At 47.4% G+C, this 25,564-nt stretch overlaps 1 protein-coding gene across 2 annotated transcripts in view; it reads left to right on the top strand.

Moving 5' to 3' along the window:
* The first annotated feature begins 12,082 nt into the window (after window positions 1–12,082).
* The window catches only part of LAMP1 (lysosomal associated membrane protein 1), a 17,840-nt gene continuing 4,358 nt past the window's right edge, over window positions 12,083–25,564 (top strand). The window contains exons 1-4 of one of the 2 annotated variants that reach the window (XM_081311100.1): window positions 12,083–12,355; window positions 17,743–17,861; window positions 20,125–20,341; window positions 20,497–20,655. In XM_081311100.1, coding sequence (XP_081167226.1) covers window positions 12,307–12,355; window positions 17,743–17,861; window positions 20,125–20,341; window positions 20,497–20,655 — 544 coding nt within the window. In that variant the 5' untranslated portion in view covers window positions 12,083–12,306. Of the gene's footprint in view, window positions 12,356–17,739; window positions 17,862–20,124; window positions 20,342–20,496; window positions 20,656–25,564 lie in introns of both variants that reach the window. The other variant, XM_081311099.1, reaches the window with a different exon arrangement.

Raw genomic sequence — 25,564 nt, 5'->3', positions numbered from 1 at the left:
CTGACATTCCTGAGATCTGCTGGTGCCATCCCCAAAGTATAGATGACTTCCTTCCCATAGTGGGTGTGTGCTCAGGAACAGACCACTCGGCCTTTGGGGAAGAAAGGTAATCCTGTTTCTTCTGAGATTAGGGAGGAACAGGGGGAGAAGAAAAAAGAAACACGTCCATTTTAAAAATAAGTCACAGCGTTTGAGAGCAGCAAGGCTATATTTAAAGCATAAAGTGGACCACTGTTATGAGGTCAGGTACAGACCATGACTTCGGAATAAATGAGGTCACTGGCAGGGGAGAGGATGAGGTGACTGTTCCGTTATCACAAAGATTCATTTTCTTGTTACACTATTTACATAAATCCAATTTTTTTCTCTAAGACAATTTTTTTTCAATCTTCTGTTGTTTTAGTTTGAACCATTTCTTTTAAGTGTAAATGGACACAATACTTTTATTTTTATGTGGTGCTGAGGACTGAACCCAGTGCCTAACAAACAAGGCAAGTGCTCTACTGCTGAGCTACAATTGCAGCCTGCCATTTATTTGGGGTGGTGGGTACCGGGGATTGAATTTGGGGGCACTCAACCACTGAGCCCCATCCCCAGCCCTATTTTGTATTTTATTTAAAGACAGGGTCTCACTGAGTTGCTCATTAGCACCTCACCATTGCTGAGGCTGGCTTTGAACTCTCCATCCTCCTGCCTCAGCCTCCTGAGCCACTGGGATTACAGGCAGGCACCACTGTGCCAGACCCAAGACTGATTGTTAAGTTTTACGTTAATGTGGATCTTTTATTGACCTTTAAATGACAGTACATTGTATTTTTAATTTCTCAATTTTGTTTTCTAATATGGCAAATATCAATAGACAAAACCCACAAAAACAAAAGCTCTTTGTTATTCTCAAATAAATTTTAAAAGTTTTAAGGAATTCTGGTACCAAATGTTTAAGAACTACTGACTTAGAGTATGCCAGAGAGGGCTGGGGATGTGGCTCAAGCGGTAGCGCGCTCGCCTGGCATGCATGCGGCCCAGGTTCGATCCTCAGCACCACATACCAACAAAGATGTTGTGTTCGCCGAGAACTAAAAAATAAATATTAAAAATTCTCTCTCTCTCTCTCTCTCTCTCCCCTCTCTCACTCTCTCTTTAAAAAAAAAAAATAGAGTATGCCAGAGAGTGGAATTGCTACACTGTAACTTATCTTTACTAAATATTTCCAAATTATTCTCCAAGATGATTGCATTAGAATGTCTGTTGCTCAAATCCTCATCAGCATTCTGGAATTTTTTTACACTTAAATTTTGCTTATATTCAATAGGTGCCAAAGTGGTGTTATTTTAGTTTATGTTTCTCTGATTATGTACTTATTACATGTGAGATCAGATACTTTCCATGCATTTATTACCCTTACAAATTTTTTCTTCCCTAAATTCCTGTTAAAATTTTTACACATTTCTCTAATAAGTAGCTGGTTTTTTGCATCAGTTTTTAGGGGCACTTTAAATTTTCCATGCAAAGTACCCTTGGTTGAGTTCTCCTTTTTCAATTTTTAAAACTGACAGTATATTTTGAAATATTATACATAGAAGAACTTGTTCCAATTAGTATCACATTATTGTGATTGTACATGATATGGATTTATATTGGTCATATATTTATAAATGAGGATAGTTAAGATATGTTCAATTTATTCTGCTTTTTTTCCTATTACTATCCCTTCTCCCTTCCCTTCATTCCTCTTTGTCTAGTTCAATGAATTTTTTGACAGTAGAATGCATTTTGACATTGTACACAGATGGAGCACAACTCCTGCTTGCTCTCGCTGTGCGTGATGTGGAGTCCCTCCGTAGTGTGTCATATGTGCATGCAGGGTAATAATGTCTGTCTCATTCTGCATCTCCCCAGCCCCAGCCTGAGACTTATTTTTAAATGGAACATCTCTTCCTCTATCCCTGTTCCTAATTTCTCCCCTTCCCTAATCTCAGGGGAAACAGGATTACCTTTCTTCCCCAGCCATCTGTCCTTGAGCACACACCCACCACACCAGTGAATTCCTCCAGCAGATCTCAGATACGACAGTCTCCCCAGTTAACAAGTGAATTACAACTCCAACGGAGAACCCTCCAGTGTACCCTTGGAGTCGCCCCTTTAAAAGCCCCCTCTTCCTGCTGACCGGCAGAATCACAGCCTCTGGGATGGGGGTCTCCTGTGCTTCTTTGCTAGTAAAGCCAATGAAACTTTTTTCCTTTTTCTCAACATCCGTCCTCATTATTGGATTGGACTTGGAGACAAAGGACCGAGCTTTTGGTGTCAGCTCTGCAGCATAGATGTGACCCTGGAATCCCTTTTCTCTTGAGTTCCTGCTGAGGCCCACTCCCTTTTGGCTTTTGGCCTTCCTTTTTGTTTTCTTGGTTTTACTAAAACAGATGCTGAGAATGATTCTCAGAATGCGTGCAGACACATTTACTGAACCTTTGCTTCTGTTTTTATATTTGTGCTTAACAGTTTGGTTGTGTAAAAATTCTAGGTTCATTTTCCCTTTGAGCCTGAAGGCATTGCCGTGTGCTGTCCTCTGCCCACTGGCTATAAGGTTCACCTGCTTCCATGTGGTTGACTCTTCTGTTCCTGGGACTCCGCCAGACTCAGCGCGCTTGGCTCCTGGGCTTCTGTCTCGCAGAAGCATCCCTGACCTCCCATGTGGCTCTGCTTCTCCAGCTCCTCTGCTCCCACCTGCCTCAAATTGTGTAGGTCAGCTGGCCAGAGGGTTTTACAAGAAAAAGCTACGTCCCCAGACTCCTGCTCCGTTTGTTTCTGGGGTTCCTGGTCATGTCCTCTATTGGCATCAGATTCACCTTTATAGGTCGGGAGCCAGTTTATCTAGAGGCTCCAGTGTTTGGATTCTGAGGCAAGGCTGCTTAACTCTTCCCGTAGAACAGGTGCCGGCTAAATGAGCAATCCCACCCAGTTTATGATGCAGCTCCTCAGCAGCTTTTGAAATTCCTCTTGCAGGCCATAAATCTGCTCTGAGTGCCAACCCACTGCTGTTGTCCTCGGAGGGACAGCCTTGTTGGTCTGCCTTGTGCTACTGACAATAAATCTCTTGTGCGAGATTCCAAGGTGTGGCATGATCTTTGGACTTTTCGTGGACTCTGCGAGTGTCCTTTCAGCCTCCATGTCAGATCATTTCTTGTTTTCTAAGCCAAATCCCTGTTTCCTTTTACTTTTTGAGACAGGTTGTCACCAAGTTGGTTAGGGCCTCGATAAATTGCTGAGGCTGGCTCTGAACTTGCCACCCTCCTACCTCAGCCTCCCAGGCTGCTGAGATCACAGGTGTGCACTTACTAACAGACTTTTTATTCCATGGCGACAGAGTTCTTTTCTCCTTCCTCCCGCTCAGGGCGGAGAGGCAGACTTTTTCCATAAAGGGCTGGAGAGAAAATAGCCTGGCAAATCTCATGGTCCGTTACATATTCTTGTTTTCTCACACTTTAAAATCTTAAAACCACTCTCAGTTCAGCTACTGCATGATGAGTTTCGGGCAGCAGTCTGCTCCAGGGCCAGCTGGTGAGTCTGGTCCTCAGGTCCAAGCACTAACAGCCCCCTGCGGCCGTCCCTATTCCTGTGCTCTAACAGCAGGCCTCCAGGAACATCAAGGTCAAAGGTCATCTGGAAGGCAGGCCCCCTGTTCTGCCTTGGGCCTTTTCCTCCCTCAACCCTCGCCATCTGTGGTGCCTGAGGCCTCACTCACCACGTTCCAGAGGCATTGACAGAGCAGAACTTCACCCGAGTGGTGCACCTCCCCAGCCCTCAGGAGCCATTAGAAGTGCAGTGGCCCCCCTTGCACAGAACATCTTAACCAAGCTTCTCCAGAAATCTTCACCACAATTGATTTACTTAAGACTGTGAGCAAAAGTGCAATGTAATTAAACTTCCTATTTTCCTGTTGCTCTATTTCACTTGGCCACTGGCCTGGAAGAGATCAGCACTCCAGGTGCTACAGGCCCCTTTACTTGTTTTTCACAAACATGTATCCAGTATAGTAGTTTGTACAAGTGTGTTTGCAAATGCAGAGTGTGATTTAAAAAAAAAAATCCTTTAACAAGGCCTCTGGCCTTGAGCTGGGCTTCACAGAGATGTCTACATTTCTAAGATAAGAGAAGTTACCAATTGGGCTCCATGGTAACAGCTGGGAGGGGAGGAAAGGAAGGGGAGAAGAAGCTCTCCCCTTCTCAGGCACTGTCCTTGAAGGGTTAACTTGCCCAGAACAGTGAAAAGAAAAAGCTGCTTTTGTGTGAACTTCTGCAGGCTGTGAACTTCTGAGCCCCTCCCCTTACGTGCTGGGTATAAAACTCTGAAACTGCCTGAACTCGGGGTTCAGGGGATTGATTGATTTCAGCAAAAGATCTGCCCTCTGAACCTGACTGCAGCCACATAAAACTGTTTCCTGCTGTCTTCGGTCCCTGACCTCGTCTGTCCCCTGCAACAGAAACATCGAGTGTTAGGGAGAGGAGCAAGGGGAGAGGGGAAAGTGGGAAGAATGTGCGGATGCCCACAGGCTGCACCAGTTCAGGCCTGAAGCACACAACAGTGGCCGCTGGATAGAGCAGACACCAGGGAGTTTCTCAGGATGATGAAAGCAGAGAGAATTCATTCTCCAAGGGACCAGCCAATCCAGGGAGGAGAGGAAGAATATGAAAATGTAGAAGAGAAGAAATGGTGCAGGTCAACTTTCCAGAAGAGCTGGACAGTGGAGGAGACCTGGCGGCACATGGGGCCTGTGCACCTGCCCCTGGCAGCGACACATGGTGCCAAGCCAGGCGCAGGTGTCCACGGAGGTGAAGCAAGGAAAGAAAAGTGGAGGGACACAGGAATTGCAGCCGGTTGTAGAGTCACCTGGGATGGCACCTTGCTGTGAGCACCGTCAGGAGTCTGAACCACCACAAAGAGTGGACAGAGCTTTCAAGGCACAGGGTCAGTGGAGAGGAGGGTCCACACCGGTCTCAGGCTGGGCCTCCAAGTTGGAAGTCCCAGGAACCAGTTCTGGTTCTGCAAGGACTGCATGCCCCAGGTAAATTGCTTAAAATCTCTGAAGCGTGGTTTTTATTTTTTCAAATGGAGATAATGATCTAATTCCTGGGGGTTATTCTGAGTTCAAAGTACAAAGCTCCTTACACCAGAAACCACACAACTGAAAGGACCAAGGAACAGCCTGCAAACTGCAGCTCCCCAGGGTGGGAGGACACTGTGGTGACTGAAGTGGTTTATTTATGAACATTCAGCTAACCACATACTCAGTGAATGAAGGCAAACGACAACCGGTCAGATGTGCTGAAGAAATGACCTCCACCAGACTGACACGGAGAAAGACTGGGGGACTTCCTCATACAGCAGGACACAGGGTCCCCAGAGTCACAGAAAGGCCAGGAACGACGTGTCAGTGGGTGCCCACCCAGAAACAATTTCACTATTTTCATTTAATAAATTAGTCACCCTGTGAATCCTGTGTATGAAAACTGCTCTGTGGTGACAGATCAGTGATTGGTGGGCAGGGAGGGGCTGACGCTCAGGGGCACCGGGAACTCTGGGGTGCTGGTCTCACAGTGTACACAACTGTCAAACTCACTGACCCAACAGCTCAGCCGGTGTCTATTTTACATAGAAAGCTAGTTGTTAAGACTGGAGGAGAACAAAGACATGCTCCCAGGAGCCTGGCTCTTGGGAAACACATTGCTGCAGCCTCTGATTCCACACTGGTCCTCAGGTAGCCTTTTGTCATAAGAAGGCACAGAGGCCAGAGTGACACCACCGTGCAGGCTTCAGGGCGAGCTCTGAGGACGCGCATGTCCTGGCTGGAGGGTCTGGTCACACTGCGTTTCCTGCCTGTCGGTTCTGACCCAGGCTGCCCACCGGGCTCTTCCCAAGCTGCCCTGCACCTGCAGCCACCCGACGAAGGCCTGCTTCTCTTTTCTGTGCACCAGCGCATGTTCCCCTTGGAAACTTGGTATAGGTCCCTAACATATTACCAATACTAGGCCTGCCCTGGCCAGCCACTGCAGTCACCTGTGTATCATTACCTAATGATAATGAGTGCCATTATCATTAGGTAATGATACCTGAGGTGGACGGGCAAGAAAATGGGAAGAGAAGGGAAAAGAGCCAGCCCTGAGGGCAAGGTTCTGTGGTGGGCAGACCCCCTGGCAGCCTCTCCTTCTTCCCAGGCCAGGTGCTTAAAACCCAACCAGCCGTCCATCTGGATCCAAGCCGCTCCACCGACTCTTAGGCAACGAAGACAGGAGACAGAGCCTGGGCAAGATGGACACCTAGCAAACGGCCAACCAAGAATGGGAGACCTTCCAGTGGTCGCTAGTGGGCAGCCTGGCAGCACCATCTGGCCCACCACCTCACCTGGCAGGCCATGGGGAGATCCTAAGCACACAAAAACTATCCTCAAAAAATGTTTTCGTATATCACTTACACCAGGAAATGATGTAATACGACTACTAAAGCTGCTTCCAGAGAGCCTGTACTGCATGGGGAAATGTTTGTTATAAGGCCAGAATTAGGATACAAAGTGTCAGCATTTTTAAGAAGCACCTGTGTACTACCAGACCCCACACATCACCCCCAGGGGCTGGGATGTAGCTGTGCAGAACACCTGCGGCACATGCATGAGGCCCTGAGTTTGACCCTCAGTACCACCAGAAAACAGCAACCACCACCATAGATAACTGGTGGGTAACAAGTGGTGCATTTCCTCCTTTGATCCCACATTTTTACATTTCTCTGTTTTCTATTACTAACCAGCATAATTTACCGTTATTTTCACAGAAAAACTGTAATCGAAAAACGACTTTGAGCAGTGTTGTAGCTCAATGGTAGAGCAATTGCCTAGCACGTGAGGCACTGGGTTTGATCCTCAGCACCACATAAAAAGTTATTGTGTCTATCTACAACTAAAACATTAAAAATAAATGAAAAGTAAAATGACTTCTGGATATCTACAAATGAAGTGCCCCAAGATTACAAGACACAGTGCCATGAAGATGTCCCCTCCCCAGCTGATCTATCAACATGGCAAAGTCCAGTAAAAACGTGTTGCTCTCAGCTACCAAGAGTGTCTTGGCAGGAGGGAGTTCCCCACTCTTTCTTACAGGATGGGTATGCTCACCACAGACACCAACACTGGTGGAGAGAAACCACAAAGTTCCCTCGGATGTTACTAGCTTCTTGACCACATCCTGTTTCAGTTCCAAGAGTAATCCAGAGTCCCACATTGCACTGGTCTTGTGTCTCTGAGTCTCTTTCTACCTGTGACCAGCCCTGCCTTTGTGACCTTTCAACTCAAGAGGATTGTTTCAGCTGTCTGTCATCCTGCAGAGCCCCACAATTCATGCCCATCTGTTCCACTGCAGACAGAAGTAAGTTCTCCCTCACTGGGAAGAACATCAGAGGAGTGGCTGCCATAGAGCCCTCGGGAGGGACATCAAGTCAGTTTGTCCTCCTACTGTGATGCTGACCTTGGTCAGCTGATTAAAGTGCCTTCAAATGGTCTTCTGTACTGTAATGTTGTTTTCTCTCTTTGGTGGTGTTGGGGGTCAAACCAGGACCTTACTCATGATGAGCAAGCACTCTGCCTCCGGGATACACCCCAGCCCAATAGTTTTCTATTTGTAATGAAAAATACTTATTTTGGGAACTGATTACCACCCTTTAATATAAAGGATGTACTAGGTTCTGTTCCTCAATTCTGCCAAGAACCTGAAGCAGATAAAGCTATCTGCTGCTTTCTAAGAGTAAAACTTCTCTACTGGTCACTACCATAACTGCTGAGTTCAAAAAAAAAAAAAAAGAAAGAAAGAAAGAAAGTGAGCAAGCAAGCCTCTGTCCCAGACATTGCAACACATGAAGACACATTGTTAATTCACATCTTTCCTTCATCAGACCATGTCAGCTTTTAAGGATTCAACACAGAAAAACAGTGAACGCTCCCCTTACAGCTCTGCTCCATCACACTCTACACTTCCAAACTTTCCATTTGTGGCCTTTTTTTTTCCCTCACCAGGGATTGAACTCAGGGACACTCAATCACTGAACCACATCTCCAGCCCTATGTTGTATTTTATTTAGATACAGGGTCTGAGTTGCTTAGTGCCTCGCTTTTGCTGAGGCTGGCTTTGAACTTGGAATCCTCCAGCCTCAGCTCCCTGAGTCACTGGGATTACAGATGTGTGCCACAGTGCCCAGCTAAAAAGAGATTTTGAAGGTTAAATTCAGGAAATGTTTTATTTATTTTTAAAATATATATTTTACATTTTAGTTTAAAGGATTGCAGTTCGAGTCTTTTTTTTAGAGAGAGAGAGAGAGAGAGAATTTTATTACTTATTCTTTAGTTTTCGGCGGACACAACATCTTTATTTGTATGTGGTGCTGAGGATCGAACCCAGGCTGCACGCATGCCAGGCGAGCATTCTACCGCTTGAGCCACATCACCAGCCCCGACTGTTTGTTTTTAAATATGTATGTATATATTAGTTTACAGTGGACCTTTACTTATTTATATGTGGTGCTGAGAATTGAACCCAGTGCCTCATACATGCTAGGCAAGTACTCTACCACTGAGCCATAACCCCAGCCCAGGAAACAACTCAATTGTACAGACAGGTTCTGAATGCTCTAAGCAGAAAAATAATGTACTGAAAAGACTGAGTAGCTCACAGAATTTCCAAAAAGGATGCAGAATACTGCAGGAGAATCACAAGAGGGAATGGCAGGACCACAACTGAGAGCAGACTGCACACTCACACCAAGTCCTGGCAGGCCAGCACAGCCTCCTCCTGATGCTCAGGACCAGTGTCTCTGCACTCACCAGCTCCACTTCGGCCTGACAGGCTGGACTCCTGATAGCCCACACGTGAGCTGCCAGGAAAGCTGGGAACGGACTATTTTTTCAGCCTCTACAGGTGTTCTGCCACCACCTACACCCACAGGATAGGAAAGGATTCAGAGCCAAAAAACATACTTCTGGGGCTTTGTTTCCAAGCTCAAGATTATCCAGTAGTTTTTCAAGGTCAGAATATTCAAGAGAAAATGGAAATATATTAGAATTCCTCCAATCACATTTGAATTTAACACTGTATTTCGTAGAAACAATCCAGACTTAGACAGCCTTTTCAGGTATTGGACCAACAGCATGTCACGTTACTGCTGACCAACTACTTCACAGGAGAAGTCTCAGCAGGCTCTGTGCAGCTTAACAGGCCTCAGCCTTGCCAGCAAGGTGGAGAGCATCATCTTGGTGGAATTCTGCCATTACTCCTCCTTTTCTGGAACAGCAGGAAACAAACTGTAGAAGAATCTGGAAACCTGAAGAAGATATGAGGAAACACACTCTTCACCAAGCATTCCATTCCCACCCCAACCACAGAAAAAAAATTCAACAAACAGACTCCCAGTTCACTACTTATTAGGCTGGAGAGGCAGGAGTAAGACAGAATTAACAGCAGGGAAAGTCAAATCTACAAAAAGTAAAAAAGTGACAAGAATCCAGGACAATTTAGTTGAGTGACCTACTGTAGTGCACAAACCTGAACTGAAGTGACTTGAGATCCAGTTCCTAAGAAGCTGGGATTCTATGTTGTAGGGAAGAAGGTGGGACATTCACTTTATAAATAACTGAACCAACAAAAAATACAAGCAGGCACCAGGAACAAAGAAAGGACAAGATGAAGCCAGGCTTGGGCTCTTCATCCTGCAGTCAGCAGGTGGTGAACTACCAGGCTATCTCAGGCCCCAGAGGCAAGAAACTTGGATTTCTTTTCTTTCTTTTGTGGTGCTGGGGATTGAACCCAGGGCCTTGTGCACGTGAGGCAAGCACTCTACCAACTGAGCTACATCCCCAGTCCAAGACTGGGATTTCTCTTAAAGGAAAACATGTATGTACTGGACTGAGTGCTCCTGCCATGCTCTGGTAAATCCCCCACCTGTGGCCTAAAGCACACTATAGGACACTAAACAAACAGGAATCACAGTGAGCCCTTAAACCAAGACCTTGTCCAGCATAAAGTTCCTTTTTGGGTGGGGGAGTTAAAGCACTGAGGATTGAACCCAGGGGTGCTTTACCCAAGAGATACATCCTCAGCCCTTGTTATTTTTTGAGGCAGGGTCTAAGGAGCTAAAGGACTTGCTACAGTGCTGACTTGGGCCTCAAACTTGCAATCCTCCAGTCTCAGCCACTGTTGTGATGGGCAAAAAGTGCAGAATAGAGCAGGAAAGTCATAAGGCAGAATGGCCGGGGCTGCAGCTGAGTCCAGGGGGAGAAATAAAGAATGTCCACCCACTTCTGCCCTTTTCAATGCTTAAATCACTCAATACAATTTCACGCTATAGGTTCTTAATCAAGAAAATGACAATCCTTAATGCCAGGCATTGCAATAGACATAATCAATTCACAGCTAACAATTCTAAATTAATTCAAGCAAACAATTCTAGGTTAATTCTAAGCACTGCAAACACACTTAATCATGACAGTCTAGTGATAGATACTCCCTCTGTGTGCTAAGTTCAAGTGTCAGATCAAAAATCTTAGACCCTAGGCTTTTAAGTCCAGCAGATGCCCACACTCAGGCCCTTGTGATCAGGCCAGGAAAGGAGGTAGGTGTTTCCTGGGGTGGAGCTGATGGCGATTGAGGAGGCAGTCCTAGGGAGAAGTTGTGGCTCTCACCAAGGTCAAGATGTGGCTGTAGAGTTTGAGGCAGTGAGGACAATGCAGCAGTTGTGTGCTCTCCAGCTTGTGTGCATCAGTATCAGCTGGCTGAATGTCTTGTTCATTTGCTCTATTATTTATACTAAATTTTGGGGCTTTTGACCCCCCTTTCTTTTTTTTATACATGATAGTAGAATGTATTTTTTTTAAGAGAGAGAATTTTAATATTTATTTTTTAATTATCAGCGGACACAACATCTTTGTTTGTATGTGGCGCTGAGGATGGAACCCCAGCGGCACGCATGCCAGGCTACCGCTTGAGCCACATCCCCAGCCCTTGACCCCCCCCCCTTTCAATCCTTATCAGCTACCACTGGATTTCTCAGGGACATCATTTACCCTGGGGTTAAAACATCTGGTACTGTGGTGCCCACCCTGATCTTTTCCACCTTTCCCTCCGGCAGCCTGCCAGAGGCTTCACTCTTTGAGTTTATCAGGGTGGGAGAAGTGACTTGTTGGTGCCTGAGGGCCATAGTGCCTGGTGAGACTGCAGGTTTCAAATTGGAGTTTTAAAATGGAGTTGCTTAGGCTCAGGCCTAAGGCCATCCTCACAACCTCCCAAGTTCCTGGGATTACAGGGCTGTGCCACCATACCCAGCAATAACTATTTTTAAAGACAACTTTTGTTTCATAACATGAATTCCAGCATTCAGTATGCTTGTTGAAGTCCCAGTTCTAACTCCCATTTCCAACCTTTTTGAGAATCAGAGGGCCAGAGGAATCCCCAAGTTAAAATTCAGGGGTTTCCAGTATTAATCCAGAAAAGAGGAAGGGGTTTCAGCTCTGTGGGGGAAGGACCCAGACGTTGAGTTCACCGAGGGGACTCCCGGTAAGGCCGACCATGGCTATCTTCTCCAGCCATCAAGAGTGCTCCAAAACGCTGAGAAGTGTCACACCTGCTCCTCTACTCCCTTTCCTGCTTCGCACTTACCGGATCTCACCTCCCTTCTCTCCTAAGAGGGGAGAACGCTGAGGAGGAGCTTGCCACTCCAGAACGAACTCCTTCTGGCCCACCCCTAACTGGGGACCCAGGTCCACCCACAGGAGCTGGGCCTCGCAGGTTCCCCCCGCACGACACAAAGTGGAACGGCGGCCAGTACCGGCCGGCTGGCGGGAGAGGGCCCGTGCGCCTCGGGCCAGTGTCCACAAGGCGCCGCCCTGGTCTCCCGGCGGCTTCCGCTTCCCGCTCTCACTTTCCACTGCCCGGCCCTTCCTCTTCACTTTCTCCAGCCCCAGCTCACTCGGTTTCAGGCCGCCGGCCGCTCACGTGGCCGCGGCATCACGTGCCCAGACGCGGTCACGTGTCGGCCGACGGGGACGCCTGGAGGGCGAGGTGCAGCGGGAAGCCGAGGCCGGCGTCGACGCGCGCTCTCGCGATACTTGCCGGTCACGTGGCGGCCGGGCGCGGCGCAGCTCACGTGACAGGCGCCGCCGGCAGCGGGGTCTCGTCGGTGCCGGCGCCGCAGCGGCCGGGGCTCTCCAGAGGTGGACGCCGCGCTCCCGCCCGCCGGCCCACACTCCCGTCCGCCGCGTCCCGGCCGCCCCGCGCCATGGCGGCCCCCGGCGGCGCCCGGCGACTGCTGCTGCTGCTGCTGCTTGGTGAGCGCGGGCGGGGGGCTGCGCTCGCGGCGGCCGTTGGGCGCGGCGCCATGGCGGCGGGGCCCGGCGGCGCGGAGGACGCGGGCGAGCCTGCCGGGCCCGGCCTCCCGACTCGCGCTGCGCCCCCGCCGCCCGGGGCTCCGCGTTGCGTTCCGGCCTGCGCCGCCTGCGTGGAAGGCCGCTGCGCCGCGGGAGCGGCCCCGGGGGAGCCTCGCGGGGGAGCCCGCAGCCTGGCTCGAGGCCGGGACACGGGAGGCCGCGGTCTGAGAAGGGCGCGCGGGGCTCGGGGTGTGCCGCCCGCGGCGGGGGGCCGGCTGGAGCGCGCGGACCGTGTGTGACGGGGCTCAGGACGCGGCTCGCGTCCGACGCTGGAGCCCGGCCTCTGCGCGTGGGGCGAGCGCTCTGCTCCCCAGCCACCCACCACCTCCCCAGCCTCTGCGTTGCCCAGGCTGGCCTCGAACTAGCAGTTATCCTGCCTCCGCTTCTCAGTAGCTGGGACTGCATACAAAAAGGCGTTTTTAATGTTTATTTTAATGCACAACTTTACCATAAAACAACTTAAAAAAAAAGGATCCTGGTTTCTAAATTTTTCTACATTAACAACTAGAACTGGGTAAAGCTGCCACTGAATGAGAAGCAAGAACTGAAGTTTTACTTCTTAAACAGTGTAATTGTGTAATGTCAACTTAAACAGCCATCCAGAGTGCTCCAAACGCTGTTTCCGAATGACGTCGGCCACTTAGGAAGTTTGAAAGGTTTTTTTGTGGTAACCAGTGTTACCCTCGGTGGTGGAGTTTGTCGGCTTTTCCGGTGGAATTAGGATAGATGCACCCCAAAACAGTATTCTCTCTCTCATTACTTAAAGTACATATCCTTTGACCTGGCACCAGGCTACCTCTTCTGTGACTGTTTGACAGGTCTTTAGTCTTTCCCATATATAAAGCCCAACCCAGCCTTGACAGTGTGTGGCACTTACATGTGTCTGATTTTTATTATTGTTGCATATTATGCAGAATAGTGAGTTTCACTGTAGCATGATCGTACAGGCATATAACATAGTTTGATCAATTTTTGTTTTCCAGCACCCCCCCTTACTCCCCAATTGTCTTTACCCTGTTGGTCTCCTGCTTTCATGACCACCCCCCACTTCCAACAGGATTGTTGTCTTTCTGCTGTGTCTGGCTTATTTTGTTTAGGACTGTTGAATTTTACAACAGTGGTCCTTAACCAATTTTAGTCACAAATTGGCTTTTTAGGAATACTCCGCCCTGCCACTTAAGGTTGTGACCTGTGCCTGGGATGGAGCTTGGGTCTTTTTTTTTTTTTTTTTTAATCTTTGCAGGTAATTGTTGCTGGTTAAGAAGAAAAATACTAGGCGGGCGTAGTGGCACATGACTGTGATCCCAGCAGCACAGGATGCTGAGGCAGGAGGCTCCCAAGTTCCAGGCCACGCTCAGCAAATTAGTGGAGACCTGGTCTCTAAATAAAACAAAAAGCGCTGAAGGTTTGACTCAGTGATTAAGCACCCCTGGGTTGAGTCCCTTGTACCAAAAAAAGAAAAATTCTCAATTTGAAAGAAGCCAGGACAAAATAGGATTGGATTTTTATGCAAATTAGTTTTTTTAAAAAAATTTTTGTCGTATATGTACAGAAACCTTTATTTTGTTTTTATATTTTTATGTAGTGCTGAGGATCAAACCCAGTGCCTCACACTTGTTAGGCAAGTGCTCTACCACTGAGCCACAATCCCAGACCCTGCAAATCAGTTTTTTTTTTTTTAAAGAGAATTTTTTAATATTTATTTTTTAGTTTTCGGTGGACACAGCATCTTTATTTTATTTTTATGTGGTGCTGAGGATTGAACCCAGTGCCTCATGCACGCTAGGCGAGCGCGTTACTGCTTGAGCCACATCCCCAGCCCCTGCAAATCAGTTTTAAAAAGAAATTTATTGGCTTCAGATAGCAATCTCTCATTTCAAAAGAAACATTTAATAATTTAAAACATACCCCCTCACCAGGCACTGGAGAGGCAGTGTGCTCAGCAGTGGTATGTGCCCTGCAACCAGCTTATTAGCCCTGGGCCACAACAGAAGACCCCTGCCATTTGATGTGTGATGTTGAGCGAATCAGTCAGCTTGTCTGTGTCTTAGTAGCCACCTCTGTAAAATGGAGTCATAATAGTGTCTACCTGTTAGGGTTGTCATGGTAATCAGATTAATTGCAAAGTACTTGAGTAGTGCCTATCACTAGTGCCAGCATGTGGTGACATATGCCTGTAGTCCCAGCACTCAGGCTGAGGCAGTAGTAAAGCTTGAATCCAAGCATTTGAGGTTGGCCTGGGAATAGTGCTTATTAAATAATGTGTCTTTTTGATGTGTTGTCAGAGCCTGAGAATTAGAGAATTAAGTAACAGTGGCTAGCATTGAAATGAATGACTGCCCTGCACCAGTGCTCCACTGCATTGGCTACTGGAGATGCCCTCATAGCCTGAGGGATCAGCACCCTTATTTCCTTGTCAAAAGTACATGAACTGAGAGTGGGGTGGCTACTCGGTGCCAGGGTCACAGAGCTAGTATGTGGTGGAGGGCCCCGGGGGCTGAGGCCTCTGAAGTGCTGCTGTCCCTCACATGTACTTCCTGTATTTGCACTGTCAAAAAAGGACTTTGTACAAATGTGACTATTTTGAAAGAACAAGCCAAAGTTGCTCCTTTAAGTGACCCCTGGAGAAATAAATTCATTGGTTCTGGGTGAACAGAGCCAGCAGTCCTTGGCAGGCACTGGCCCCCCTAGCGGCTGCTCCCACCAGGCCCTGACACTTGTCAGGTTACCTCCGGCACCTTAACTGATGTTAGAAGCTCCCCTAAGCCAGTTGTCACAGTTAAGAAATTTTTAAAGACTACCTTTAATATACATTTTTCTTAAAATTCTGTTCTAGAGCTCTTATTTAAATTTTTCTCTCGACCAGAATTAATCTTTAGGGCAGATAAATTTCTTATTTTAATAGTTCAAAATTTGTGGGCCTTTCCAGAATAAACATGGATGTTGAGTGCTGTAAAGCTTATTTTAGATTTGTGAGTGATACCTCTTTTTTTTTTTTTCCTTTTAAAGCTTAGAATCACCGTACTTACTAAGTGAGAAAAAGGTGACTGACAGGTGACTTAGGGTGAAGTGTTTCCTAATGAAGTGCTTTGGGTCAATAAAAAGATCTTTTTTTTTTCTTTAGTATTGGGGATTAAAGCCAGGGCTTCATGCATGATAGGCAATTGCTCTACCACTGAGCTGCATCTCCAGCCCCAGAATGATTTTTTTTTTTTTTTAATGATTTAGGAAACTTGGGTAAGAGCACCACTTGGTAAGAGCTGGCCTGTGTATGATCCCATGTGGGCATCCTGCTCTGTCAGGCAGGTGACCTCTGTGGCCCTCCCACTGAGGACGTCTCAGGCCATGGATGTGCTCGAGTCTGTTCTATTCTTTCTTTGGCCTCAGTGCCCATGCCTTCACCGACTGGCTTGCTGCCTCTGCTCTGGCTTTTCCGCCTGCTGCTGTCCCTCACAGACAGGAGTAGGAATGTTCTGTTTTTTAAAAGCTTTACAATGTGGGAAATACAGTGATGAGTCTTCTAGGTTTTTAAAGTGTAGCATTGGCTAATGGCGAATGCTTTTAGGGTGACACTGCCTGAGCACCGCAGGCTATGTACGGGTCAGAAAGCAGAGCAGAGCATCCAGTAGCTACACAGGCTTCCTTCTGTGGAAGGAATCTGCTTCAGCCCCACACAGCAGCACTTCTTCATGAGTGGAGGTGTTGGTCTTCCCTTCTCTAAGGGAAGGTATGTGGTATTTCATGGTACTTTCTTGGTTCTGAACTTGAATACCAATTTCTCGAAAGATTTTATTTTTTTCAAAGTCCCAAGGATGAAATGAATTAGGTTCACTGGAGTTAATTTACTTTCCCAAAAAAAAAAAAAAAAAAAGAATTTTAAATGAAAAGTTGAAGCCTCTCTTTGAGGATGCTGTTCCCAAACCGTGCTTGAGTTATGTTTCCACTTTTTAGAGTGGAAGACCAAGTTCCAGGTGTGCAGATGAATTCTCATCAGATGGGCATACACACCCACTTGGAACGTCACATCAGACCCCGGGTGTATAAATGTCATTGGGAAGGGTGTGCACAAGCTTGTAACAGCAGGGACGAGTGACAGCGTGTCATTTCTGTATTTCACTACACAGTGATGGCTGATAAATATTTGGCTAGAACTAGCAAAAACAAGCCATGCACTATGGCACATGCCTGTAATCTCAGCGGCCCCAGGAGCCTGAGGCAGGAGGCTTGCCAGTTCAAAGCCAGCCTTAGCAACTTAGTGAGGTGCTAAGCTACTCAATGAGACCCTGTCTCTAAATAAAATGCAAAATAGGGCTGGGGATGTAGCTCAGTGGTCCAATGCCCCTGAGTTCAATCCCTGGTAACAAACAAAAAGAACCAGCAAAAACACAAATTTGGGGCAATCTGTTTACAAACTGTAATAAAACTAGTGGTTTTTCAGAAGTACTACTTTTGTACCAGAGTGATCTGATTTCATTTGCTAGGCATCTTGATCAGTGCAGGGCAGCATAAAGAATCCAGAGAGGAGGTTTTCAGCAAGGCCCACTTTTAGGCCAGAAAGACCCATGTGGCTTTCACCTGCCCTTTAATTTTCAGTATGCTTAAGATGTCTTCGCCCTGTTGTTAAGTTCCAGTCACTGTGTGTGAGGACCTTCCTGAAATTGGGTAATGAGTTCAGAATAACTTCTGTTTTTCTTTCTTTCTTTCTTTTTAGTTGTAGATGAACACAATACCTTTATTTATTTATTTATTTTTTTAAATGTGGTGCTGAGGATCGAACCCAGTGCCTCATGCATGCTAGGCAAGCGCTCTACCAGTGACCCGTAACCCCGGCCCCAGAATGACTTTTATTGTCACACACTAGTCTCTGAGAAGCCACAACAGATGGGACTTGAAATACCAGTTTAGGTCTGCAGTGAAGGGAGCTGCATGCTCTCCCCAGCGTCCCCACAAAAGGTTGTATGAGGAGTGTGATATGCTCCCAAAGCCCCACCACATCTTCACAGGCTCCTGAGGAGCCGGGAACCACGGATGCAGAGCATTGGCCTGGAAATGGACTGTAAATACCCATTGAGTGTTCTGAAATAAAGCACTAGAGTGTGCCCAGGAGGGACAGAATACCAGGTGATGCTGCTGTGTCACACAGAGCCCAGTCTAGTTCTTCAGTGGTTTAGGAGTATAGTGGAATCTCTTAATAAAATGCACTCCCACTCTAGGTACAGAAAACCAAAATGCCCCCTGGTACTTTGAGAAAGATGCCTGATTCTGTCTGTCTTTCCTGGAATCAGCAGGTGTTGTCCATGGTGCCTCAGCAATGTTTGTGGTGAAAGACGGCAATGGGACAGCTTGTATAATGGCCAACTTCTCCGCTGCCTTCAGGATGAGCTATGAGACTGTGCATGGTTCTCAGGTAGGAGATGCTGGTGCTCGGGCTTCATCTATGTGTGTGAGAGAGCGTAAGTTTAAAACTGAATCTGAGAGGCGACCCCTCATTAACGTGCCCCTTCTCCAGTGACCTGTGCTGTCACCTGTGTTTAGTACATGTGTCTTTGTGGTCTTCGCGATGACCCTTTACAGTCACAGCATGGCACTTCAGGGCACTGGTCAGCACCACTTGCTAAGCTGCCTCCCTGTTGGCAGGCTCGCTCTTCCTAATGCCCATTGAACAGCAGTGTAAGTGTTTGATGTTGCATTTACTTTGGATATATTGTTATACTTGAAAACATCTATATAACTTGGCTTATAGCACCTCATTACTTTGATTAAAATGTTCATCGTGTATTAAAACAACTTTTGTGTTTCTACGGGATGAGTGAGGCCTTTGTGTTTCCTAGATTTCTGACAAACAGGTAGCATGTATTTGTTGTGTTTCTTCCTCAACTAGTCATTAGTGGATATTTCACATACTCATTCTGCATAATATTTACTCAATAATTGCATCCCTGAGGTACATTTTATGTTCAGTTCTTGGCTGAAGCTCCATTTTTCCTTGCATACTGCCATCTGACTGTCACTGAGCTGTCAACTAGCAAAGGGCAGTAGTGGTACTGGAGTACCTGGAAGAAGGGTGCGGTCCTCCAGCACTCTCTGTGCTTTGTGCAGCCACTTGGCTTGTATTTATTAACTATGTCTTTGTTTCCATGTGTCTGTCCAAATTGAAGAAAACTGGAAACAAGGATTTGTTTTGTAACAACGTCTCAAGTTATAAATATTTGTCCAAGCACTTTTTAATTTCAACTTTACTTTTTTAGATATGGTCTTGGTAGTTAGATGTTGTAGAAATCAGTCCGTTACGCTGTAATTCTGTCAGTTTCTAGAACCATGTTCGCATATACCTAGTTCATTTTAATGCACATTAGGTGATTTTCCAGTTTTGCTTATTACAGTAAATTCAAACAATTCTCAAGTAAATACTTTGGTTTAAGAGGTATTCTTTAAACTACAAACATTCTATAGTAAAAATAGTAGTGGCAGCTTTTCAGTTATAGTGAATATGTAGCTGGTCCTGACACCCAGTAAGAATTAAGTTTCAGGGCACTTCAAAGTAACTTTAGTTTTTATTCTGTTATAAATAAATTAAAGTCAGGTTTTTGTTTTTGTTTTTTTTTTTTAAGAGAGGGGCTGGGGATGTGGCTCAAGCGGTAGCGCGCTCGCCTGGCATGCGTGCGGCCCGGGTTCGATCCTCAGCACCACATACCAACAAAAGATGTTGTGTCTGCTGAGAACTAAAAAATAAATATTAAAAATCTCTCTCTTCTCTCTCTCTCTCTCTCTCCTCTCTTACTCTCTCTTTAAAAAAAAAAAAGAGAAAGAGAGAGAGACAGAATTTTAATATTTATTTTTTAGTTCTCGGCGGACACAACATCTTTGTTGGTATGTGGTGCTGAGGATCGAACCCGGGCCGCACACATGCCAGGCGAGCGCGCTACCGCTTGAGCCACATCCCCAGCCCTAAGTTGGGTTTTTTTTTTAATATTTACTTTAGGTGTAGATGGACACAACACAATGCCTTTTATGTGGTGCTGAGGATTGAACCCGGGTCCCGGATTGAACCCAGGTCCTGCCCATGCTAGGCGACGCCATACCGCTGAGCCACAATCCCAGCCCCAATTAAAGTTTTGTTTTAATAGGAGCAAAGTTTTAAACTATGAATAATGAAGTCACCTTTCTCTTAGATTTGATTTACTTTTCTGTTAACTGATGTAATCGACCTTTTTAAAAAATGAGTTTTCTTGTTTACATTAAAAAAAATGAAGCCAGGTGCAGTGGCACATGTCTGTAATCTGCGGCTCAGGAGGCTGAGGCTGGAGGATCACCAGTTCAAAGCCAGCCTCAGCAGAAGTGAGGTGCTAAACAACTCAATGAGACCCTTTCTCTAAATAAAATTCAAAATAAAGTTGGGGGTGTGGCTCAGAAGTTGAGTGCCCCTGAGTTCAATCCCTCGTACCTCCCAAAATAAAAAAGAATACTTTATAGAACTATGAGGTAACTAGTGCCTACAACAATAACTAGAAGATGAGATTGAAGGACTCCAGCTCATAGAAAAGATAGTGTATCTGAGTTGGAACTGAGGTGTAAGCCTGTCAGACTTAACAGATCTCTGTCTTTAGTATTTGAATTGCTTTAATAACATGCATTCTCATTGGGCTCTGTTGCAACTGTGTTTATTCTAGAACGTGAGCTTTGAACTGCCACCCTCTGCAGAAGTACTGAACAGCAGCTCTTGTGGTGGAAAAAACGCTTCCGACTCTAGCCTCGTGATTGCTTTCGGAAGAGGACATTCGCTGACCCTCACTTTCACAAGAAACACAACACGTTATCGGGTCCAGCTCATGAGTTTTATTTACAACATGTCAGACACATGGACTTTCCCCAACGCAAGTTCCAAGGGTAGGGACCAGGTTTGACTGCTTGAAAGAGAGATTTGGGTGGGAAGATGCTCAGAAATCACTTTAGCAGAGTACTGCAAGTAGTTCAAAATTGTAGGGGTTTTTTTGATTTTGATCATTATTTTTTGTTTATTTTTAATCTTGTTTTTGATGCAGAAGTCAAGAATGTTTCATCTGTAACTGACATCAAGGCCGACATAGACAAGAAGTACAGGTGTGTCAGCACCACCCAGGTCCACATGAGCAATGTGACCGTCACCCTCAGCGATGCCACCATCCAGGCCTACCTGTCAAGCAGCAGCTTCAGCAAGGGAGGTAGGACGCTGACCTTGCCTTCTGGTGTTGGTCGTGCGGCTGCAGTGGCTCACTTCTCGGTATCAGGTGCCTGGCACACCACATGGAGAGAATGTTCACGCAGCCAGGGATGCCTATTTGCAGAGCTGTGCAGCAGAACTCTTCTCTTTGGAGAAGATGACCTCTGTAGATGAGGGTGGACACATCTTGATTCACAAGAGTAGAAGGTTAGAGTGAAATAAGCCAGGCACCAAAGGGCAAGTGTCATCTGATCTCAGATGTCAGTCTTGATCTCACAGGCAGGGAGGAGAGTAGGCTGGTGACAGCCCCGGGCTGAGGTGGGGATGTTGGCCTGCAGAGAGAGTGCTCCAGTTAGATCAGTGGAGCCCAGAGACCATTGTGCCACATGGTGATGGTGGTGACCAGTGGTGCACTGTGTTCTTGAGTATTGCTGAGAGAGTGGTTGTAAGTGTTTTTGCCACAAAGAAGAGCAAGCCAGGCACAGTAGTGCACACCTGTAATCCAAACAACTTGGGAGGCTGAGGCAGGGAGACTGCAAGTTCAGGCTGGGCCAGTTAGAGACTGTCTCCAAAAGTGAAAGGGACTAGACATGTAGTCAGTGGTAAAGTTCAATCCCCAGTACTGCAGAAAGCAAGAGAAGGAAGGGAAGAGGGGAGGAGAGGAGGAAAGGGAGGGCAGCAGAAGAGCAAAGCCGTCGGAACCTTCCCTCATGACCCCACTAGTGGGATCAGAGGCACAGAGCACTCTCAGCTCCACTCAGGAGGCCATGGATCAGCACTGCCTTTCTGAGTCTGTGTCTGACCCACACCTGTGGACTCAGCCAGTGGGCGTCAGGTCCAGACAGGTGGGTCCAAGCCACCTCTTCCCGTCTTTGAAGCACGTTGGGATTAAAATATAAATTTATGCAAGCTACTTATCAGTGTCTGGCAAAGAGTAGCAAATACATTTTATTATCTCCTTTCCTTTTTTATGTTTTTTTTTTCTTAAATCATTTTATTGTTACTTGAGAAAATCCTCCCCAACCGCCAGCTCAGAAGCCTCTGTCACATTTCAGAAGTAGAGGATGTGTGATTGGCTTAAGAAGGGCAGGTGTATGAAGAGAACATGGCCTTCCCTTGACCTCAGACCTGCCCTGATTGACCTTGGTTTGGCCTATTCCCCAGTAGTCGGCTCCAAGGTGACTCGGGGGAGTGGCTAACTGGATGCTTTTTCTTGGGTGCTAGTTAGGGCCCATTGAGGTCTCAGGGTGTGTGCTCACAGCAGGGTGCACCCAGGCACAGGCCCAGTCCTGTTGTCTAAGGTTTGAAAACAAAAAAAATTAAAAACCAGATTATAAGATTCAGTGTCTGGCCCGTAATTCCGGTGACTGGGAGGCTGAGGAAGAAGATTGGAGGTAGCCTGAACTACTTAGCAAGAACCTATCTCAGAATTTATTTAAAAGGAGTGGGGGTGCTTAAGATGTAGCTTGGGGGACATAGAAAAAGCATCGCCCATTTACTGGGCACACCACTGTTACCTGTTCAGTGTTTTCTGCAGCTGCTTTTGTATTAGGAATGGCAGAGTCCAGTTCTTAGGATAGAACCAGAGCCTGCAAAGTCTAGAACGTTTACTGCCTATGACTTCGTAGAAAGGACTTGCTGACCTTTGATCAGTGACAAGAGCATTAGTGGTAGAGCCAGGCCTGAGAAGCCCTGCCCCCAAAGCCAGGTGTAATGGGAGGAACAGGACTGTCACAGGGAAATTCTGAAGGAAGCCAACTTGAGTCAGGTCTTTGGACAAACCTTGCCATGTTGAATGGGTAACAGAAGCCCCTGGAGTTTGTGGAATGGCTCCTGGCCCACTGGCGCATGCACAGGCTCACCCACGATGCCACGGTGAGCACAGCGAGCCTGTCGGGTCTGCTTGGTGGGGTGGGGAGACTGCTGGCATGTGGGCACCAGTGAAGATGGCCTGTCTGGCATTCTCTCTAGGAGTGCCATACTCAGTCCACGCCCAGGCAGCCTGCAGTGACCTCATTAGGCAGGGTGACAGTGTTCAGAGCAGAGAGTGTTCAGTCACGAGTCCCTGGTTATGTGGGCCATCAGAGTTCTCAGATCTGAAGAGCAGGAAGAACCTGGAAACCAGAGTCTGGCCTGCTGACCTTGTCCAGTGTCTGCTACTGGCTTGGCCTGGATGTGGTGGTCACAGAATGTGGCTTGCCACCTAGCTGTACATCCTGGGCACGTGTCACCTGGTCCCCTGCTTTCTTCCCCCGCAGAGAGGGCTTGAAGGGAAAAGCTGTGCAGTGGTGGTCAGCAAGGACAAGCCCTGAGACCTTGGCTGCTCTCTGGACTAAAAGTGGATACAAGCAGAGATAGAAGACTTGCTGTGTTTTTTGAGGTTAATTATTTTTAGATTTTATTTTAGTAATAGTTTTAGGTTCATAGTAGAGTTGAGTGGTTGCTGTATACCCAGTGCTTCACCAGCACCCCTCACTGTCCACCTTCACACCATAGTTACGTGGAGAGCACATGCTTGTGAAAAGAGTCTGAGAAGAAGGCTCCTGATGCCTGAGGCAGCCACATGTACCTCTCTGGGGGCAGCCAGTGGGGTGGACTGGCCATGTGCTCAAGTTGGATGTTGTCTACCCCAGAGGATGGGCTTTGAAACTGATGAGTCATGCGGACCTTGTTGTGGGTGGCTGTCCCTGACTCGCCATCAATTTGTCCACCAGAGGATGGTCACTCAGTGCGTCCTCCCTTTAGAGAAGGGGCTAAGAACATCCATACCTGCCCTTTCATCATGATTTCTTGAGTTTGTTAAATCTGCAGGTACATATAGCGAATAAAGGAAATCTTGCTTCTTTTTCAGAGATCTTAGAGCCCTTTTTTAGTGCGTTCTAGTGGGTAATAGGGGAGTTAAAATTATCCTAAAACTTCCTGAATGTTCCACAGAAGCTGGGGTGTCCTGACAATCCAGGTCTGCCCCTCTTTTTGCCGGCAACAAGGGTGAAGGGTGGAGGAGGTTCTCTTCGGTAGGAGGAAGGAGCCCCTGGGCTTTTGGAAGCCATCTCAGTGTTGAGTCACAGCCTAGGGTAAGTCCTCGTCAGTCCAGGCCCTTCTTGCTTAAAAAAAAAAAAAAAAAAAATAGTAAGCACAAACCAAACTGGGGGCCAGAGTGGGGCTCAGGGGTAGCATACTTGCCTAGCATGCGAGAAGCCCTGGGTACAGTCCTCCCACCACTCACTGCCTTGGGTAGGGCCTCAACAGTGGGCAGCAAGGACTTGCTGAAGGCCAGCACTACGGGACACAAGCATAGAGGACGAGTTGACATTTGAAACACTGATCACACGACTGCCTTGTTGGCAGAGTGCTTAAGAATCCTTGAGGTCTCTCAGAATTGGTCATTTCATTTCCTTTTCATCTTTTTGGTTCCTAGGCACTTTTATGACTTATTTTTTGGTGTCTCTTAACCAAGTCAAGAGCTGTTCCAGGGAAAGGTCCCAGATCAATCACATGGAGTCTATTCTTGTGTCCCCAGCCTGCTCTGAATGGTTCCTAATACGTGCTGAATGAATTCGTTAAGTCACTGATTCCTTTGGTCAGAAAACAGCCCCTTGGTCTCTTACCCATGTAGCTTTTACTTGACAAGCTACTAGTGGAGGAGAGAGGCCTCTGTGGCCTATTTGTCAGCAGAGCAGCGGTGGCCTTAGACAGACAGCCTCATTCATCTTGCCTTTGAGCTCAACATGGTATCGAAGGAGACTTGGTGAGAGAAAGGAAAGCACCAGCCAGGACGCACGGGTCTCCTGTTGGCCTGATGAGGAAAGCAGCACCTTTGCTGAGTGCTCGAGAGCCAGGCAGACGAAGCTCGCCTGGGCCTGGCTGTGTGGAGAAGCCTGGGCTGTGGTCAGTTCGCCTGGCCCTGGGACGCTGCTGTCTGTGTGTCTTCCGGCTTGGGGGGGGGGGTGCTTGCTGTGGGTCGCAGGCTTCCGTGGCTTCGAAGCCTTGTCATCATGAGGCTCACTCTGCCCGAGTGGCCAGTATTTCTGACTGATTCCTTGAGAACCAGGATCTCCCTCCAGACGAGCCTAAGCTGAAGGCGTTGATGCTGACAGGTTCTTGTCACCTGAGGTTGCTCCTTGATGGCAGCAGGCAGGCCTGTTTGAGCACCTGCTGCTCTCAGGAGGCTGTCTGGGGCCTGGAGGGCACAGAAGCCTTTGGGAGGTAGTCTGCCCTATATCCTGAGTTCAGAGGGTCCAGGACGTCTCCTGTGGTGTGTGTCTGTGCAGTTCGTGTGTGATTGTCTTCTAGGTCATGAGCCTTCTGCAGGGAGGGCTTTGGTACTTAGCGTATGTTCAGGCAATGAAGGATGAGTCTGGTTGATGCATGGGTTTTGCATGCATCATCCAGAGAGAATGAAGAGAGCCCTTTACCACCAGACTTCTCGAGTCCTGAGTTAAGTGTGGTTCAGTGCCGCCTTGGCCTCAGCATCTGCATTGCTGAGGGTTAAGTGACTGCAGAGCTCCAGGCAGGTTCTCTGGGCCCGGGCTGGGTCATCTCTGTTGTTCTGCTCTGTCCAGAAGTGGGTCTTACATGGGGAAGACGCTGCTGGTGAGGGAGCATTCCAGAAGTGTGCCAAGCACCACTTGGGAGGTACAGCAGGTGAAGATCTCCATCCACACCCACGAGGTGAAGCGGGGCGTGTTCTGGGGAAGGACCCCATCCTGTCCCCTACTGCAAATACACATGGGGGTGGGATAGGAGCTGGCAACTGGAGAAGCGCTGAAATGGGAGCTTGTTTTTTCGCTCCTGGTAATAAGTGGTTCACGAAGTTCCATAGCAAATTCCTGTGGGCTCACCCACGCTGGATATTTTAGGTCACATTCTCATGACTTAGGAAAAAAAGTGGAAAGGATCACGTGGGATGG

The sequence above is a fragment of the Spermophilus citellus genome, assembly GCF_964194105.1.
Source record: "Spermophilus citellus genome assembly, chromosome: 1".
NCBI lineage: Eukaryota > Metazoa > Chordata > Mammalia > Rodentia > Sciuridae > Spermophilus > Spermophilus citellus.
Note: the sequence above shows the minus strand (reverse complement) of the source record. Positions and strands in the feature narration are given on the sequence as shown.